The sequence below is a fragment of the Myripristis murdjan genome, chromosome 18 (genome assembly GCF_902150065.1).
Source record: "Myripristis murdjan chromosome 18, fMyrMur1.1, whole genome shotgun sequence".
Classification (NCBI taxonomy): domain Eukaryota; kingdom Metazoa; phylum Chordata; class Actinopteri; order Holocentriformes; family Holocentridae; genus Myripristis; species Myripristis murdjan.
Genome location: NC_043997.1, coordinates 15,856,825 through 15,878,152, shown reverse-complemented (window position 1 = coordinate 15,878,152; position 21,328 = coordinate 15,856,825). Strand labels below are relative to the sequence as shown.

Below are 21,328 nucleotides of genomic sequence, written 5' to 3'. Positions count from 1 at the left end.
TCGTATTTTAAACTGTAAACATGCTTTTTTTCCTCTCGCGTCGCTGAGCGCTGCAGTCGGTTCATTGTGAAAACGGCTCGTATGACCTCGCTCTTGAGTTTATCACTTGCTTACCAGCCGTAGTGCACCCACCTCTCATAATGCTCTCGTCCCTCAGCTGTATCGGTGGCTAAATTGGAATCACTGACATTTCTAGGCTGGCGATATGGGTCATTTGTATTTGCTGCAAAGTCACCACATCCATTTGTGCGACATCTGCCACCGCCAGCAGATGTGACACAGACTGTTATTCCGAGGAAACACCCTCCAGAAGAATGGATTAAATTGCGCGGTGGTTGCAAGCTCCTTGAAGGCTCTTGTTAGAAACCATGAATTAAACGCCACAGCCCGCACTGCGATTACTTTGTTTTTAGAAGAGGCTGTGCACTCATTCACGCAGTTCCAAGTGCAAAACATGACACAGGGGATGACAGCCCAAACATGTTGAGTGGTTTTTAAAGTTTTTTTTGAAGGCTGAAACGTCGTGAAGCATGGCAAACGTTCCATGGAAATAATTAGTGCATCGACGGGGTGTGAACCTTTGGCGTAACAGAGATTAAGTTTGATTCGCAGCTCACTGGCTGGTGGTTCATTTTAGGAACTGCTTGTTTTTTTGAGTGAGTCAGTGATTTGATTCAGCACTTGTGGCCTCCAACAATGTACAACTATCCTTTTTTTTTCTCTGAAATGTGAAAGAAATCAGACAGAATAACTTAAAAAATATTTACTCTTAAAAACTTTACTGACTTAAAAAAGCCAGAATAATGAATAATTGTGAATGATTACATTCAGAGCATCTTATATCGATTTAAGTCTGTTTGTTTGTTTGTTGTAGCAGATCAACAGAACTTATCATCGATGCATCGGTGCAATGACTGATGCATTATTTTAGTTAAGTGATCAGTTTCTAAGTCTGTGGTTTACATCACTACGCAGGCCTACCATGTAGACTACACTGAGGCATCGGATGTATACATAGAAATGCTCCGTGTGCTCTGTTCATCGACTAACAGGGCAGGCATTTCTATGAATTCCTGATTCCTGGAGAGCCAGAAGACGTACGCCTACTTTTGGCACTGGCCTTTATTCGGCTGATGCACGCTCTCACCCGGTCGCGTACAATTAGATTCAGTGTCTGTAGTGGTTTTGTAATCACTGCAATATGGCTCCAGCAGATATTGATTTCTTGCAACAATAAAACGCCAATGTAGGGTGTGTTTCTGTGTCCTGACTGTTAACCTGCCCAGTTAAAGCTGCCGACTACAGATGATGTCTGTCAGCTCACAAAGGTTTCATTTTGCTGCTCGAGTGCTGGTTCAGCTACATTTAGAAGTTTTGCCTCTGTTTTATAGATGGTCAAGTGCTTTTGTTCATGAATGAAAAAGCCATCATTTCACCGAGCCAGAGATTCATTGCTCTTCCGCACTTAATGAGAGCCTGTCAGGAAAACATGCAGCCTAATGACAACTGGCGTCAGTGTCTTATGCTAATGACGTGCTAAGTATGAATAAAGTATGTGGGGTATGGATTCCCACTTGATTTATGTATGCATGCATAACCCTTCTTTAGTATTCCTGAAGGGAAGATTGTGCACAAGTGTGCCAGTTACCCATGTGTGTCCTGTGCTGCTGAAGCGTTTCAGTTTGACATGGTAAATCAACACAGCTCCTGTAGCCGTTTGACAAACGCTGAAATCTCTGGCATAAGTGGATGCTATTAGACATTCTTCAATTGCAAGGCATAATAAACCGTTTTGTCTCTGTTCAACACCGGGCCCTTGGGTTTATTCATTAGCCATGCAAAAGTGTGGCAAGGCCTGAGTATGAATTCATCCCCAGCTGAACAGCGTGGCGTTCGTAGCTCAGCTTGCCTTGCAGCCCGTGATGGCGAGTTACACCCCGTCAACCTGTGGTCACGACTGGCTGGAGAGCAGCAACCTCTGACGCTCGCCTGGACGGCCATGCTTGACACTCATCAGCCTCTTTGATCTGAGATCAGAGCTCACATGTTGCCGGGTCTCAGCGCTGCCAGGGGCCGACTTCCTCGCCCAGAGGAAAGTGAAATCCTCTGGCATCGCGCTGACCCTCTGCACCACAATCGACCTCCTGTTCTCATTAGTATTGAGTGGAAGAAATACCCCCTTTAATTAAGTTTATGACATGACCTTTGCTATGTGAGGAATGTGCTAGAGCGATGCCCTTCCGTCAAGGTTGGGATAAACAAGCCTATGGGCTGACTTGATAATAAAGCGTGAGTTAGGCGACCTTCTCCATCAATTTCACATCATTCGCTGGTCGTGGTTCCATAATGCCCGCCGAGACCTGCGAAGTTCAGCCGGGATCTGGCATACTTTCCGGTTTTTAAAGGTTGATGGGCAACAGCATTCTTAATAAGATCTGAGTCTCCGAGGAGAAACAAACAGGTTGGCGGCAGGAAGCTGTCACTCACCGTGGCATTATTTATGAACGCAGCGATCCAGTTTGATAAAATGTCAACATTTAATTTGCATTGAAAACACAGCTGTGACACTTTGTTATTAAATCTATACAAATGATGCTCGCTGATGATGCAGTAGCTTGTAGTTTATTTACATGAAGACAACAACTTGAAATGTCAAGAGTCATGTTTTCCAGTTACTTTGTTTAATAGGATGAGGCCATTACTGTGTATATTTGGCTGCAGATTTCTGTTTATTTATCTAACAAAGAAGTGTAAATACATTTTCACAACTGAATATATTAACCCCAATGTGCCAAATCTCTGGAGGAGCTTTAGAGCTTTGCAATATGAGTTCTTAGTGGCACTTTTGGGGCAACCCATCCCCTTGACTGATGACTGCTGTGTCATCAGTGAATGTTGACTGATGAGCCCTCTTTCCTGCATCGACACCAAACACACCCTTGTTTAAAATGGGAACTCCGATGTGGTATCTCTGTTAATAAAATCAAGTCACCCAAATAACCCTGTCTGTTGGGCAAGAGCTTGATGGATTACCCTGTTCTCAGTTCAGTTTTAAGATATAGAGCCGGTGTCTAGGTATGGGATCAGAAAAGATGCATAACACAGGGGGAAAAAAAAACCCTAATCTCCACATAAAAACTGATATCGTGACTTCAAATTTGAAAAATCACATCCCATTTTGTGCCGTTTTGAAATGTGTCCTTCGAAATCCATCCTCCCGCCGTTCAATTACCATGCATGGACTTTTCAGGCTGTTCTAATACCCCAGCTTATATTCATGGGGTGGTTTTCATTTTTCTCTCTGTCTCTTTTTTTTTTTTTTTTTTTTTTTTTAGTAGGAGAGCTTTTCAAAATTGTGGAATAACACTTTTAGCTGCACTTTCTCAGACGGGCCTGCGCTCAATCCCGAGAGTCATTTTTAGCCGTATGTGCAAAGTAATAACATACAATTTGCGAGTGCTTTTGTGCAGCCTGTATATCCGTGTTACATCCAGGCCGCTGTCTCTGGTTGTGTTCCAGATCACGCAGGAGCAGTACATACTCGCGTCCCAGTCCCTGCACCTGCAGCGGCCCGGCTGCGATGCCGTCTACCCCGTGGGGCTGTACGGCTGGAGGAAGCGATGCCTCTATTTCTTCCTGCTGCTGCTCCTGGTCATCATGATAGTTAACCTGGCCCTAACTGTGTGGATAATAAAGGTCATGAATTTCTCAGTGGTGAGTACACTTTGGCACCCTTGTTAATAATCCTGACTTGGCTGGGCTGGTGATGTTGTGTGCACTGAATTTCACATCATTTTCACGTAAGTGTCTGTTCTGCTCTGTTCTGTCGACCTCATGCACTTTAATGATTTTTGCCATTGTGTTCATTCACTTCATGGCACAAAAAAGGCAGTGTGGATAAATTCAAAGCCAGATAAACAATGCATATATGGACACAACAGAGTACCGAGCTGGTTGGACTTGTAATGAAAGAGAAAAAACAAGGGGCTTGTGTTTTTTTCCATTCAAAACTGATGGACTTGGAAAGCTCACCGGCTGGATGTTTTACAGGAAGTGGGAAGACAAATTCAGCAAGATGGTGGTGCACTGGTGTGTTGCCCAGAAACATACCGCGGATTGGCCTCTTTCACAGCAGCTACTTTGCCATGAAACAGCAGGACAAACAGAGGTGTTGCTAATGACGTGGATTGTGGTTTGTTCTCACGGGTCTCACGGAGTCAGGGCTCCTGGTGTTGGCTCGCTGGAAAGGCTCTGGTTCACTGAAAGGGAAGGGAACCTGACTTCATGTCATTTGTAAAACCCTGTGTTTACCCTGCTGCTTAATGGAAAGGTGGAAAAGGACAATTGCCTGTTGGGTCAGCCCATACAAAGTTCACAAAAACCATCTACATTTGCTGTTATAAACATCCAGTGTGTGGTAGGTCAGTCCTCTTTAAGGCTGTGCTCAGATGGGTGTATTTTACTGTGTGTGTTGCTTTTCATTTCAGCGAGACCCTGCACGTTGCTGCTCCACTACCCACGCCTCACATTTGGTGCTTTTTATTTGCACATTCCAAGCACAAAAGTTGAAAAATTAATGTTTAACTGTTTATCTGGAGCCCTTGGAATGCCTCGGTTGAAATGGAAAGTCCTGGGTCCGCTTCCATCCAGAGCCCTTTGCCACACGTCATCCCCCCTCTCCTCTCCCCTGTCCTTCCTGTCTCTCTGCAGTCACTATCAAAATGAAGCAAAATGCTAAAACATAATCTAAAAAGAAAGAGAGCACATGAGGCTGCAGACAGCGACAGACAGACAGTGAGAAGCTCTCCTGATAACTCATGTCTTCATCTCAAAGCGAGGCGTGTGCCAGCAGCCTCCGTCATCGTCCAGTCAGTGCTGAGAGCCAATATCATCATGACGCTGACATGCATTTGCGAAGTGTGTTGTGGCCCCCGCCAGAGCTGGCGTACAACAGATTCTCTCTGGTCTTGCCCCTAAAAACTCATGACCGGGGAGACCTCACTGTTTTTCACATGTACGCAAAATCCTCCATCTGCACCCAGTCTGTCCGCCAGCAGCAGCAGCAGCAGCTTTTTGTTTGGACTAAAGAGAAGAACTGGGCAGTTTGCACGAGCGGCGATCGCCTCCACAGCTGAGCAGACAAAAGAAAAGAGTGTCATCCCCAGAAAGTCGAACCTTATCAACAGAAAATCCCAGCTCCAATCCAATCCAAAATTTTGAACAGGCACCGAATTCAATGATTATCACAAATTTTACCAACTAACCCAGATATGTGCAAAGCTTGCCATCTTATGGTAAACAAGCATGCTTGTGAAATAGCCATCTGCTGTCGCCTGATGTGTGGTGCCAGGTGACGTCACCTGCTGGCATCAGAGATAATAGCAGATGGCAATTCCAGAAGCGTGGTCTTTATCATTAAATGCCAGGCTTTGTACCGATTTTTGTTTTGACCTACGTGCATGTTTTTAGAACACAGTATGCTTGTGTAAACTACATAAACTACATAAAATACAGTCACAAATGAAAATATGAGAGTTTGCATGTTTTAATGGGGACTTTAATGGGGACTTTTAATGACATCAGAACAATAAATGTTACACAAGATGCCCTCTCTCACAAGTGTGTAACATGGATTTTAAATATGAACACAGTGGTGAAAATGGTGCAACATAACATCCCGTCATAAAACAACATGATAATAGCAAAACTCTATCCTAGGGTATCAGGGTGTCAAACTTAAGAAATAGTTTTGTCAACAAATGCTAATTTTAGTGCAGTATGTAGGTCATGTATAGCCTTTCAGATGTATGGATTTAGAATTATAGTCTTGACCTTAATACAAAGCCTGGTGAGAGGAATTATATTCATTCCAGCTCATTTGAAACTTTCTTATCATCTCCCGTGCTCTGTGTTTTCCTTATTTGGATTCAGTAAAGAGTTGGAGAAGAGCTGGAAGCAGGACCAGCTAATCTCGCAGGAGAACTAAGCAGGCAGATGCTGCGGGTCCCGGTGACATTTTCAGGGACAATGCACACAATCTACCATTTTGTCAACAAACTCCTGATGGCAGCATCCCCCCTGTATGACGGACGCGTCCCCAGACTATCGCTATCACTCCTCCGCTCCCATGCCTCCCATCAATCTGTGTCAGGAGTAAAAGACCTTATCAGTGCTGTTGGTGTCGCTCCAGAAAATGCACTTCACTACTCCGCATCCCTCAGGACTCGGGCAGCTCAATCACAAAATGCCTGCCAGCCCCTCCCCTCCCTCCCTCCCCTTACTGGAATTATAGGAGGAAATATGTTTGTTTATGAGCAGACAGACTTTTGTATGAGAGACAATTAGTTTTCTGTTTCTTTTGTTGAAAAGCGACAGTGACAGCGACTGACTGAACCTCAGAGGGTAACGTGGGAAGAGTGCAAACTTCCTTCTTATGCAATACCCAAATCGTCACTTCTGTCTTTTAAATTCTTAGTTAAATCAATTTGATGACCTTGCAAACACCCTGAGAATTTGTAATCAAGTTTCTATCAGTTACTTTCATAGTTACAGCAAAAAACAATCATCTGTTTTGCACAAACAAAAAAAGATGCAAACATAACCTCCTTGACAGATGTAATAACTAGTGGTGTCAAATTATCGCGTTAATTGAGATTAATTAATTACAGTCATATTTAGCGCGTTATGTTTTTTAATCGAGTTAATCTAATTATTAATCTCTAACTTTACTTTTTATAAAATCGGTTTGTAGGCGTTGGGCTTCCTGTGCTGGGGGTGGAAAACAATGGTCAGTCACACCCTGAAGTGGACATTGGTTGGCTGTCATTGTGTGTTTTAAGTCAGAGAGACAGGCCAGGCCAATCAGAGGCCAGCAACCTGTGAAGAGGTCAAGACATGATTGGTTTGTTTTGATTAACACCCGCCCCAACAGTCCGAGTCCGTTGTAAACAGGCAGCATGTTGAGGAGGGGGTGTCGCGATTCGTGTGTGTGTGTGTCTGACTGTGGAGGAGAGGAGAGGAGAGGAGAGGAGGCGGAAGAAAAGGTTGCGTGATCGAAGTTAATACATTACCGTATTCATCCGAATATAAGACGATATTTTTTCCATTGAAAATGCCCTGAAAAAACGCCCTCGTCTAATATTGGGGGTCTAAGCAAACACACATGTATTGTGCATATGTAAACCAGTAGGTAGGCTCGCCTGATGCCGCGATTACCGGCGAATGGCCGCATTGCGCAGTCATTGCAGCCGCGTATGAACAAAAATTGATATGGCAGTAGGCTATGTGTGCGCCGCTCACCTGTCAGATCCGGCAGACCAGACCCGGTGCCGCGGCCGGCTCGCCTGATGCCGGCCGTTGGCTTTTTTATTCAAACAAGATTTTGTCCATATAATTCCCCCCCCCCCCCCCCCAAAAAAAAAGGGTCTTGAAAAAGAGGGGTCGTCCCCCCGACCCGCATCGGACTGATCTGCTACAATAATGTAATGAATTTAAAGGGAAATACCTCAAGTTGAGGGCTTTTCTCAGCAATTTTAGGTGAGATTAAAAAAGAGATTAATTAGATCAATTAATTACAGATCATAATTAATTAATCTCTCAATTTTTTTAATCTCTTGACACCACTAGTAATAACTATACAACTATGAAAAGTTTATGATTTACATGCATTAAATATCACAGATATCCTCCACGAAAAGTACGTACAGTGCTCTATTTAATTATACATTATGTATCAGGGCTGCAAGTGATTACTTCACTGTCGATAAATCTAGTAATTATTTTTTTGATTAATACTGCATATGGATGCCTCGGTAGCTCACCTGGTAGAGCACGTACCGCTTCTTAAGAGTCCCGATCGCAGCATCCTGGGTTCGAATCTGACCTCAGGCACTTTGCTGCATGTCATCTCCTCTCTCTCCCCTGCCTTGCCTGTCTCTCTCTACTGTGACTGTCAAATAAAGCAGAAATGGCATAAAAATAGTCTTAAAAAATAATTTAATACATAAAGTGTCAAAAAAAAAAAATGACAAAAGCTCAAATGTCCTCAAATTGCATCCTTAGTCTGACCAGCGGCACCCAAAAAAAATCATTTCATAATGATGTAACTGGGAACAGGATGACATCCTTAACATTTTAGTGAAGCCGTAATCAGCAAATGTTTGGGATTTTCACTCTCTGAATGACCAAATCCAGCAAAAAACAGTCCAAATCATAATCAACTCATTTTCTGTTGATCGACTAAATGATGAGTCAACTAATTGTTGTAGCTCTAATTTGTGCAGTTTATATGTATATATGTATATAGCATCCATTTCCCATATTCCATCTTTGTCACACGTTTTGCAGAGGTCCATAGGTTAATATTCCGTTTTATAAGCGCACCAGTATCTATTAGAGGAAAGATCATTCCACCTTGACGTGTCACAGTCTGACGATAAGTCACGTTGGCTGATTTCATTTAGATCTACTTTTACGTTTGGCCTGCGTGTGGAATTCAACTTCTTTGAAAGTACGCCGCAGCCCCAAGCGAACTCATGTAAATCAGTGTAAATATAAAGCCGGCGTTTTGTTTTTAGAGTATCCGTCAGCGTGCTACTCGTCTCAGCCATCACGTCCATAGCTGCCACATTAGTCCTGGTTTTACTCCATCTGCCTCCCACTGCTGTCACCCCGACACCACCGACTGTCTGTACCGCTGTCACCCCGGTGTCATGTCCTGCTCCCGCGCTGTCATTCAGCACCGGCCATCCACCTGCCTGTCTGCCAAGCCCGCATAAATACACAGCCGCTATTACACAGCCTAATGCAGCTCAGGGACAGGAGAATTCATTTTTTAGGTTTCTGGGGAGTCACGATGGCACGGAGGCTAAAATCCTTTCGATCATAAATTCTGGCATGGAGGTTAATAGGCTTTTTATTTGCAAGCACCGAGCGCTTTTTTGTGCATCATAACTAGGGATGTGCCATTTTTCTAAGGCTCACTCGGACGTGTTTTGTCCAAATAACTATTGGACCAGCGAGGCTCATGTTTAAATAAGGCTGTACTGTGGATAGGTTTAAGAGTAGGTGTCTTGGCTGTGGCTGTGTCCTGGGAATTTTTATTTTTCTGGGTTAACCCTTCATCTGTACTCTTAATAAACATAAACCAGCCTTGATATAATTTCCATTTTTAGATGATTTTAGATGAATGATTAAAGATACTGAACTTACTGTAGATACTTTTATGGCACTAACCAATTGCTTCAATACTATCAAGTCCCGAAAAATGCCATGATCCTGAAATTTGGTACCATTCAGAACCAAATTTCCACACCTAAGGAGTAAATCCCATCAGCGTCATTGAAACCAATAAGCATGCAACAAGTTTTTACTAAGATCTAATCATGCTGGTGGTTGGCTGACTAACATTACAAGTTGTAGAGTCAAGCAGGAAAAACCCGTTTTTTTTTTAAACCGGTATCAAAAAAAGAATTCTTCAGGACCCTTTATTTAAGTCAAGGTATTGGTACCAGTATGGAAAATTTCGGTACGATACCCAGCCCCATGAATGATGAAATTTTACCTTTGGTGTTTTCATAAGAAAGAGCTGAAGCTGGATGAGGTGTTTGGCCTTTGCCTGCACATTGTGCATTAAAAACCCTGTAGCACACGCCTCAGAGTGGATTTTCCCACTTATACCACGGTCACTTGGTAGAATAACAGCATCCACTTCCTTTTGCTGTGAGTCTTGGACACAAAATAATAAATTAGTTGATTTAGAGCTTTGAATGTTTCACAGGCTTGGTGTTGTTTGAGCTTCCTTGCTGTGGTTATTTAGGCTGGTTTGTAACTTTGTAGCCAACTTCTAGAACAGCGATCAGACTTGAACCAGACTACATGTACATGATACGGTTTAATGTACAGTACACCCTCCAGCCAATCAGAATCAAGTCATCATGCAAACCTTGGTATAAAGATGAATAGGCAACAGCATGCAGGGCCACAAAAGTGATATGACCTGTGATGTCACTTTAATCCAGTGGATCATTTTGGGGGTTTGCAACATTTTTTTTTCTTCTATGTTTTGCTGTTTTTTATTAAGTAGTTTTACAACTCAAAGCCACCTTTGATAATTAAACAAGTGAACTTTAGTAAGGCTAAGAGGTTTAAATAAATATGTTATATGCCATCCCAAATATTATTGGCTGATGTTATTACAGAAATCTCAGTGTTAAAGAAACACAATAGGACTCAATGATGCCTAGCTGAATAGTCGGCTGTTGCCTAGTTGACTAATCATCGCTGATATGACCTTAAACACCTAGTGCAGTGTAGAATGGCAACACTGCTGGAACACCGTACAGCTGTTTTCACTCTTATGATAACCACAATTATGTTGCAGGATGGGATGGGAAACCTCCATCTGAACCCAGATGGTATTCGCCTGGAGGGAGTCTCCGAGTTTCCCATGCCTCTCTATGTGAACGAGATCCAGTCCAGGAGGGTAAGTTGCTCCACTGCTCCTCTCGCTAACTTCAGGGCGCCTGTTGATCAATACAGTGTGGCACTCACGAACTAACTACCATCGACTGTCAAGTACGTGAAAAGATTTTGCAGAAAAAAAAGAAAAAAAAAGAAAAAGATCTCGGCAAAACCACTGACAAGCCGCTATTGATCTCTCAAAGTTGAGGAAGTATGATCAATTCATTAACAACAAAGGCCAACTTTCCTCAGAGACTCTGACTTGAAGGCACTTTGATGTAGCCTTATATTTCTGCGTGGTGCCTGGGTTGGAGAGATTACCCCCACACACACACTTATACACACACACACACACCCCTACCCCCTCACCCTCTCTCTCTCTCTCTCTCTCTCTCTCTCTCTCTCACTCTCTCTCTGTCCAGTGTGCTCCTCTTCTCCTCCTCCTCATTTCCTGTCTTCCTCCAACGGTGCACTATCAGAAGCTCCCATCGGCAGGAGATGGGTAATAGGCTGCCTCTCGGCTGCTCACAGGCCACATACAGGAGATTACAGACGATTACAGAGGGACCAGAGTCCCCCGCTGGATTTCCAATCAAGCCCACGCGATAAATTTCCCCCTTCGCTTCTTCCCTCCTTCTTCTCCTCTTTGATGTTCAGTAGATTAACCAACACAGCTCCAGTGCAAAGTTGATCCAAATTTTCTTCTCCCACACGGATCACAGACACCCAGTTGGATCGTTCCCTTTTGAGTGATTAGGCATGGTGCAGAAAGCAATTTCAAGCGATGGGAGCCGGGGTTCCATGTAGATTTGATTTTTGAGGGATGTCGATGGAGGAAGCGCCTAGATAGTGGGTACAATTTGCCACACCAGATTGAGAAACAAGTTAGAATTGCCTACTCAGAGTCTTTGATGTTCTAGTTCAAGCTAAACATTTATTTAAATATAACGGCCGTGCGTTTAGCGCATAGCAAACACCTCGAGGCCATCGCAGACACCCAAGCTAAACATTAGACAAAGCCAATATTTCCTCTCCTACTGTGGGCTAACACAGAGGTGGTGCAGTAACGCCTGCGGACATTTTTACTGTCTTGTTTTACAGACAGCCTGTGCAGTGGCACCCTTATCTACTGGCACCAGAGATATTTACAGGACAAAAATCTCTGTTGGTCATTCAATATTTCTCACCTGAGGAAATACTGTATGTCAAACGCAGAGAGAGCAGGGATTATGGCTATCCAATGAGTGGTAGAGAGTTTACACCGCAGTGCATGGCCTCCCTTTCTCAGTCAGATAACCCCCATTGATCATTTGGCCATGACCACTAAGTGCACTGAACACAGTCGTGCAGTGGACATGCCTCATGAGAGTTAAATACCACTGTCGTGATATTTGTATGTATGTTTTGGTGAATCTGCTGTGAGACGCGTAACCCCAAGTTGCATGACTTTCCACCGCTAGTAGAGACTTGTCAGTTTAAAACTTCATCAAAACCTGAAGTGATGAGAAGTTTCCATGTTGCACAAGTAAATCCACCTCATTAGTTTGCATCGCTGGCAGCAAGTTCCAGGATAAGAAGCAAGTGAATGCGTGCTCTCATCAGCGCGCCGTAAACTTTGCACACACTGTTTACATTGGTGATTCTGTGGGGTTGTTTGTAGCTGAGCTCCCCGACAAACAACAAACAAACAAATGGTTTGCACAGAGGACAGTGTTAGTGTTGCTGCAGCAGCTAGTGCGATGACATCCCAGTAAAGCAAGACCAGAGCGCCGGCTGTTCATTGGTCGAAAAAACATTTCAGCCAGGACAGCTCACATATAGAAAATGTATTTTTTTAGCTGATGTGGCATGGCAATAAGTTTGACTTTAGCACACTAGACCTGCTTTTATGTTATCTGCTGCACACTTATCTGGTTTCATAAACTACTGTTGCACACTCTTAGATATCATAGAGATGGAAATAACCTCTCTGTAGAACATGAATACAGATCTATATAGGTTGAGCTGGGGAGGAGGTGGGTTAAAGATAGCAACAACTTTAGGAGTAGCCAAATCAATGGTTCGGTATATCCTGAAAAAGAAGGAATGCACTGGAAGCTCAACAACTCCGAAAGGCCTGGAAGACCATGGAAGACATCTAAAGTGGATGACCGAGGATTTCTTTCCCTGGTGAAGAAAAACCCATTCACAACATCTCGGGAAGTCAAAAACACTCTCGAGGAGGAAGGCGTATCATTGTCCAAATCTACAGTCAAGAGACGTTTGTGAGAAAATAAATACAGAGGGTATACAGAAAGGTTCAAACCACTGGTGTCACTCAAGAGCAGGAAGGCCAGATTAGACCTTGAAAAAAAAAAAAACATATAAGAAAAGCCTGCCCAGTTCTGGAACAAGGTTCTTAGGACAGATGAAATGAAGATGAACTTGCACCAGAATGACAGGAAGAGAAAAGTGTGGAGACTGAAAGGAGCAGCTCATGACCCAAAGCATCATCTGTCCAGCATGGAGGAGGCAGTGTAATGGCATGGGCATGTATGGCTGCCAGTGGAACTGGGTCACTAGTGTTTATTGATGATGTGACTGCTGATGGAGGTAGCAGGATGAATTCTGATGTTTATAGGGCTCTACAATCTGCTCACATTCAGCCAAATGACACAAAACTGATAGGACGGCACTTCACAGTGCAGATGGACAGTGACCTAAAGTACAATGTGAAAGCAACTCAAAAGTTACTGAGAGGAAAGAAGTGGAATATTCTTCCATGGCCGAGTCAGTCCCCAGACCTCAACCCAACTGAGCTGCTTTTCACCTGCTGAAGACCAAACAAGACCAACTAAGACCCACAAACCAGCAGCAGCTGAAGGAGCTGCAGTGAAGGCTTGGCAGAGCATCTCAAGGGAGGAAACTGTTGATGTCCATGGGTCCCAGACCTCAGGCAATCATAGACTGCAAAGGAAATTCCTCCAAATATTGAATATAATTCTTATAATTATACTTATTTATATTATGTATGGTTTGTCCAATTGCTTTTGAGCCTCTGAAAATGGGGTGAAAATGTATGCATACGGTTAAGTGTCTGTACACCTTAACTTTCATAAGTATGGTGTATTGCAGAGCAGTGTGCATGGAGTTTTTTCTTAGTGTGTTTATGTGATTCAGCCAGGCAAAATGAGAAGTAAGAGACAAATCCAAAAGTCATCAGTAAATCAATGCAGGCCGTGATTTTGTTTTGGTCGAAAATTAACGGGGAAGCAAATCATTTAGTGCAGAGTGTTTCATATTGCAATAAGCAATTCAGTGAAGTTGAATTAAACACAACAGTTTTGCAGTTGCTCTTATTTTGTTGACACAGCATAAAGGCACACTGAAAAACAACGAGTCAACAAGTCATTTAGTCTCATATTCAGTGTTAAAAAAAATCCCACTTGTTTCCAATGCTAATCAACTTGTTGCCCAAATTTCTTTGAATCAGACGTCATTTTCTTTATCAGTGGCCTAATCTGCCCTTTTCTGCCTCGTTTCAACGTATTTATACTTTATACAGAATGATGCCTGAAACAAGTGAAACTGCTCTGGAAACAAATGGGATTATAAAATCCCAATGCCAAATTTTTGCATGTATTTGAACGAAAGCAACATTTTAACACTGAGTATGAGACAAAATTACTTGTGGATGCTTTTTTTTTTTTTTTTTTGCAGTGCAGAGGTCAGATCTGTTGTGGTGATCAACGATGCACATCACTTATTTTAGAAAAATGGGTTGCCCACTGAACTTTTTTTTTTTTTTAATTTTTCAAATCTATGCAGCCCACTGGTTTTTAATCATTGGCTACTGAGTGCAGGTTTTCATTCCTGCTAAACACAACAGCAGCTGATTTCCCTGATTGCTTCCTCCTCTCTGGCTGAAGGAGCTCAGAGGTGAAACCGGCAGCTATAGTGTTTGGCTGGAGTGAAAGCCTGCAGCCACCTGAGCCTCAGCAGTCTGGTGGCTGAGACCCAGCGATGCAGACAGCTGGAAAACAGAAAGGGAGACAGAGGGCAGCCCTGACACGGCGACTATCTCTGGTGAGCATCGAGCGATGTACTTGATGTCCGATATGATTCACGGCTTTATGAAAGCGCCTCGGCCTAAATCATATCACAACCATGCAGATCACATCAAACCCTGCTCGCAGTGTAAGGTGTATTTCTTTATTTCTCTTTATAACCGTCTCACTGTAAATGCACCAGACTGTATGAAATCAGGTGAGAAGCCTGCAAGTTGCATCTGTTATTTAGTTGAATCAGCTGCTTCAGAAAATATTGTGGTATCAGGCATCGCCCAGATAGAGTTAATCAAATCCCTGCCATTCATTTTGGCTCTAGATGTTTTCTCCTGGAACTCTGACTGCTCTAAAAATAGCATCAAATGCAGGTGTAATGCACTCGAGAGAAACCACTCCCCTCACCAAAGCCTATCATCTTGTATTGATAAGCATGACAAAGACTCCAACAGGCAATTTTGCATCCAAGCCTGGGCTAAAAACGATTCACTTGTTCACTTGCCATCATCTCAAATCTTACGGGCAAGCTGCAGAAGTGCCTCGAATATCTGAAAATCCATGGAACGAAGTCGGCTCAAACCAATTAAATTTCAATAAAGGCAAGGCATTCAAATACTGTGGCAATTAATTCCCCCAAAAATGTTTAAAAAAAAAAAAAAAGAAAAAATGCCTGCAGACATGTTCCCTAATACCCCTATATTTGAAGAGTTTGAAGTTGAAACCTCTTCTAATTGGATATTTTAACAAGGACATTACCGCACAATAGAATATTCACCTCGTGGCATATTTTGCTCATTATGCTTGTTTGCTCTGTTTGGATTTCTGCGGTTTAGGTAAAGGAGAGGCGACCGCAGAAACAAACCACGACTCATCTTTAAAATATTTTGCAACACAGGTTTGGTTCAGGATCACACAGTGCCGAGCAGCAGCCTTTACTCTTTGCTGTAAAGGCCGGTGCTTTATTTGACATGCACTCGCGGAGAGATAGGAGCATTGTTCCACTTTGCTTTCTTTAAAACTCCTTCGCCGAGGCAGTCTGCTGTGCTCTTGCCTTTGGTGGTGATGTTATTCATTGTATGCAGGGAAGCATCCTTAGCCTTACCGCAGCCATGGTAATTTTTCAGTCTGACGGGGCCCACTGCACCTGCAACAACGGGCTCCATTTATGTGCATTCGCTCTGATCTCCACTTGACCTTCCACAAGAGGCGCAGTGACTAAAAAGCCTTTCATGTGATCCCAAAGAAGTGTTCGGGGAGGGGGAGGGGGGCGACAGCGTCTCTGCCACAGCCCCCACAGGAAACAGTTTAAGACCTGTAAACTCTTTAAAGTGATACTTCAAATTGAGAACTCGAATTTCCTCACACCACAGTGCTTCCTAGAGAGCGTCTATTCATGATGCGCATTTATATTGTAAGGGAGCAAGCGGGGAATGAAAACAAACCGTTTGACCTCCGCAAAGTTACACACCTACCAAACTTGGCAGGTAATCTACAATTTGGTGCCTCTTTTGACAGAACGTGGATGCCCAGAAAATGCAAAATTTGTTTGCACTGTAATTATTTGATCGATTGCAAGACTGACAGTCAAACTAAGAAGATGGTGAAGTGACTTTATAAAAATGCAGCTCATTAATTGAAATGTCGCAGGAACAAATTGATCTAAGTCTGTTAGGGCTGGGCGATAGTTCAACATAATTATCTTTCAGTAGAATCAATCAGATGATTTTTGGTAATTTCGTGATGCGCAATTATTATGTAAGCTACTCAAACTGACAATAACAGGAACATTTTTACTTTTAGAAAGCTGTCAAAATCTGGCAGGAAGCTATTTCATGTCAAGGAATATTAGAAATAAGGAACTTTTTTACAGATTTGTATGACATGACACTTAACATTCATTAATTTGATTATTTATCAGTATTGTGATAGTGATTTCAACCATATCGACCAGAACTAAAAGCTGTATCATATGATTTTGTGTATTTTTTTCACCGGTAGTTGTTGATCTTCCGCAAAGAAGAGAGTTATTACAGAGATGGCCTGCAGAAATTTTCCAGATGTTTCATGTGTCAATGATTGAGTTTAAAAATACAGTTCGCCGTAACCTGATGAAACACAAAGCGCCTGTAGCCACCTGCTTACAGGCGTCAATAAAATCCATTTCTTTGGAGCTGCTCATAAAAGCCAGTATATATTCTATAGCCTGTCTGATTTCTTAGCCTGCGCTTTTTGCAGTATCACAAGGAATCAAAGCTATTCTCACTGCGAGACACTTATCTGCCGAGCCACATCCGAGCTTTGCAAACAGCCCGAGCGTACGTCTTAATCATGTGCTCCCACCACCGAGATCAGCAATCTTGATGTGAGTGGGTCGGGAGTTCAAATCAACAACCTTGTGCATCTGTTTATCCTAATAAGCAACATCCAAGCCCTGCTCAGCGGGCTCTTGTCAACTCGTTTGCTCTACTGTATATGAGAGGCCGGGATGTTAGGAGAGAGGCATCAGCACCATCAAACCAGCTTTGGCAACTTATTTTTCGTCGACTATTGCTGAAGGCAGGCAGCCGTGCACACAGAAAGAAATGAATGCACGCCTCTCACTCGCTCACACAAAGATGCACACCCCTGCCTGACTGAGCAGCACCGTTTTACACAGCTTTCACGTCAAACATCCGCCTCTACTTGCACTTCATTTTACTCAGCTCTGAATAATTGTCTTAATTATACAAATGCCTACCAAGATGTTCCAGGGCCAAAGTCTGGCCTGGGTCTTGCTCTTGGAAGAGGGTTCAGCCACCTCTCCCTGAGAACAGCGACCTTTATGCTACAAAAGCAGAAGTGGTTAAGTTTGTGATTATTTATCACTGTGCTGATACGATGCTGCGGTTGGTTTGGGACAAGAGATGCGGTCAGGATGAGTGTGAAAACGAAACTGAGGACGGTACAAAAGCAAGAGCTGCAAAGAGGAAAGCATTTTTACACACAGTAACGTGCAAACGTCATGATTTTCTCTCTATTGCTTGCCAAGTGACCTTATAATTGAAAGTTCCTTGTAATAATGATGTGTTTGTAGTCACTCGCTGATATTTTTGTGCTGCCTGCGTCAAACTTCCACGCTAATGGTCCTGGGGAAATTGGAGGGTACCACCTCGGTTGCAGGGACAATTTTTGGGACCCAGGAACTCAACCCAAAGGACAAAAAGAGGAACTGAATCAAGGAAAAGGGTTCCTGCGTCCCGGGACAGTTCCTGGAAAAGAGGTCAGAGAGACTGGGAGCTGTCCGGCACAACAGTTTCCCACTGTGGGGTATTGAGTCTGGAGGTTGATTTCCTTGTTTACTGCCAAGACAATTGCTAATGAGGAAAAGGAGACCAGATTTTCCCATGTTGTCACAATTTAATGTACTATTTCTTTACCTCTCTCTCTCTCTATCTCTCTTGCTCGTTCTCTCTTTTTATTTTTATCTCCCCCCACCATGCTTCCCCTAGGACAGCTCGCTGGTTTTGCGGTCAGAAAAGAATGTAACGCTGAATGCTCGAAACGGCCGTGGCCAGCTCACTGGCCAGCTCACAGTGGGTGAGTTTCCTGTTGATCTTCGCTTTGTAATCCCTGAAACATCACCTGATCGTTTGGATTATGTGTAATCATACTTGCATGTACAGCCTTTATGTCGCTGTCGTTTGTTCTAATTTGGCTGCAACTGTAAATGTTTGATAAATCGCTCAATTATTAATGACTTTAATCAAGATTAGAGCAACAATTTATCTTTGACTCATCTTTGGTTGTCTTTGTGCTTGTGGCGACACTGTGTGATTTTTTTCCATACATTAACCTTTGAGGCACTTATTGAAAGGGCAATGGATTCCTCTTATTATCATCAAGTTTAACCATCAGTCAGCCCAAATTACCAAAGTCATTTATGTGATTAATGAGCACTGGAAAGCAAATGACCTGCTTATTAATGTTAATAGCTATTGATTTTAGGCAGCATAAGGTGAAGATTGATGGAGATTTGACAAGACTTGTGATATGACAATTTTTGGTCATGCCTCACCTTTCCTCGAAAATTAGCGCCTGTTTAGGTAGAAAGTGTATTTTGTGTGAAATGAGATGAGACCTGGTGAGAATAATTAAATTCCCCGGTCGTCGCTCCCTGTGGATTAATTGGAGGGTGAGGAATGTTGGAGGTTCGCTGTGCAGGTCTGGAAAAACACCAGAGTCTGTCGAACATGAATTAATATTATTTACCAGTAAAACAAACCACTGATTTGTCTCCATCCATTGTAGAGGCACGGCTGTTGGAGCTTTGCTGGGTGCTTTTCATTTGCAGTGCAAGCTCTCCAGGAAGGATTCAGGTTGTTAGTGGCATTCCATGGCTTTGAATCACATAACACGTTTATTTAAAAGCACTATTTCCAGAAAGCATGATTGTTGGCATAGCACCCTAGTAAAACAATTTTTAGCATGAAATTGGTTTTTCACTACCAGTGTTTTCTAATTATCCGACTAAATTAAACTAGATTGTGCATTACATTATAGGGCCGTGTTCAAAAACAGTGTTTATTTCCACAGCAGTCACCATTTCCTTTATTATTATTATTATTTTTTTTTAGTGAAAAAAACAAAAGTGTTTTCAGGCTGATGTAGAGGAAACGCTCTGAGACAGTGTTCACAAACTGCTACCAGAAGTCCTGATCTTCTTGTGGTGATCGGTTGGCTGATTTTTTTTTTTTTTTTTTGTTAACGTTGCTGACGTCACAGGTCATTTTTCTGAAAAGTTGAACTTGTTTCAACTAAAAAAATAAAAATATCACACTTAAAAGCATCACCTTTGTTTTTAGAGCGGCTGCTTTGTGAGCAGCCACTTCCCACAGGATGCCATCTAAAAAAAGATGGTAGCATCTTGGAAAAAAAAAAACAGGCTGTGTGCGAGCTATATTTTCCTACCTCATCTTGGAACCGATATAATTAAAAAAAAAAAAAAAACATCAATTATCTTTAGAGCAATTTTCAGTTTGAAATCATTACCATATCTTATGCGCTCTGCAAAAAGCAAATCAGTTTGTAGGAAATTAGTGAAGGCTTACAAAATAAATTGAAATACACTGGTAAAGAGTAAATATTCATATGCCCCTGCACAGTGCAGTGGTTTCACTTTTCTTTTACTTAATGTGTAAGCCATATATCTAAGTTGTTGGTTTATTGTGAATTACAGGACCTGAGGGAGATTAGCTGTCTTAATGAATTATAAATGAAAAATGTGTGAACTTGATGTAGTACAGAACAGCGATTTGATTTGGTTTGGTTTGTCAATTTAAGATGCAAAATAAAATTAGCAGGGAAATGTGAGGGAGAATTCCCCAAAAGGGGCTTGAAAAGAGGCATTTTCCAGGCAGCATATTTCTGGAAATAAGTATGCACACAACTTGTATGTGTCGATAGAATCATTTCAAAAAACTAAAAGAAAAAAGGAAGACATACCATAGCATCACACTTTGACAACAATGCATCCCATAAAAGTACGATATTAAGTCATAATCATAAGATACTCACAAATACACACACATACAAACACATGCAGGTACACACTATTAACAGACAAAGAGTATACACTCATGTGATGTGGCTTATGGTTTCCATAAGACAAGAAAGATAAAAGAAAATAAGCATAAACAGTAAGAAAAAAGGAAAAATATGCAGTATTCATACTTGGAACATATTGGTTTGACCGAGTTTAAATAGGCAGCCCATATGGAAAATATCAATTGGTTACATCGGCTCAGTAGCCCTAATTTGTAGGGATCTGAGATGTAGCAATCCCATCCCCAGCACCTTTGGTAAGCGTGTGTGTGTGTGTGAGACAGTGTGTGTAGCAGCGTTTGGTTGTGTGATGCTGCTGCCTCCATTAGCTGCAAACCAGGGGCTCCAACCTTGGGCTGCACTCTCCACAGGGTCCGAGGCCGTGGAGGCTCAGTGTCAGAGGCTGGAGGTGCGCAGCAGGAGCGGAGGCAGGCTCCTGTTCACCGCCGACGAGGAGGGAGTCAACATGAGCACAGAGAAGCTCACTGTCACAGGTAAAAATGCACGCTGCAATCATACCAAATCATCTCTCACGCTGATATCTAGGAGCGGGAGATCTGTGCGCAGAATGGAGCGACAGCAAATGCAGCGTGGCAGGGGGCGAAAGCATTATCATAAAAGTGTGAATTTTCTCGCCAGGCTCTGAAGGCGCTGTCTTTGGCCATTCGGTGGAAACCCCGCTCATCCAGACAAGGGCCTCTGAAGACCTGAGGTGAGCTCGCACGCAGCGCCTTTGTAGAAATTCATTAAAGCTTAATCTCACATGTTCATATCCTGTTCAATTAAAACGGAGGACATTAAATAATGATGATGAATCTCAAAGAAAATGCCTGTGCTGAAGGAAAAAAAAAAAAAAAAAAAACACGGGTGGCCATCATTCACGGCTGTCATTATTCTCAAGCACTCTCCTGTAAATTCAAGCACCGAGCCTCATTAACACACAAATGTGAACCCTCTCGAACTAGTTTTTACTGTTACATCAGTTTCACGGCAGACGAGTGAACTCATTGGGCAGTTGTTCTACACGGCAATCTGGAATTGATTAGATTGAGGCTTTGTGAGAAAGTGAGCGCAGTTGAGATACATATTAGACACATGCACCTCTATGTATGCACGCCCCGCTGCACTCCGCCTCAGGCAGTGGGCCTCGCCGGTCCATTAACAAGCTATAACGAGTGTGGTTTGTTGTCTACCTTACTGGCCCTAAAGGGAGGGCTGGGATCAAAGTTGGCTGAAAAGCAGTG

At 42.7% G+C, this 21,328-nt stretch overlaps 1 protein-coding gene across 2 annotated transcripts in view; it reads left to right on the top strand.

Annotated features, from left to right (window-relative positions):
• LOC115376612 (zeta-sarcoglycan-like) overlaps positions 1–21,328 on the top strand; it is a 45,989-nt gene that overhangs the window by 7,615 nt on the left and 17,046 nt on the right. For both annotated transcript variants that reach the window (XM_030076313.1, XM_030076312.1), the window contains 5 exons: positions 3,520–3,714; positions 10,382–10,483; positions 17,993–18,080; positions 20,456–20,578; positions 20,724–20,796. In XM_030076313.1, coding sequence (XP_029932173.1) covers positions 3,520–3,714; positions 10,382–10,483; positions 17,993–18,080; positions 20,456–20,578; positions 20,724–20,796 — 581 coding nt within the window. The remainder of the gene's footprint in view (positions 1–3,519; positions 3,715–10,381; positions 10,484–17,992; positions 18,081–20,455; positions 20,579–20,723; positions 20,797–21,328) is intronic.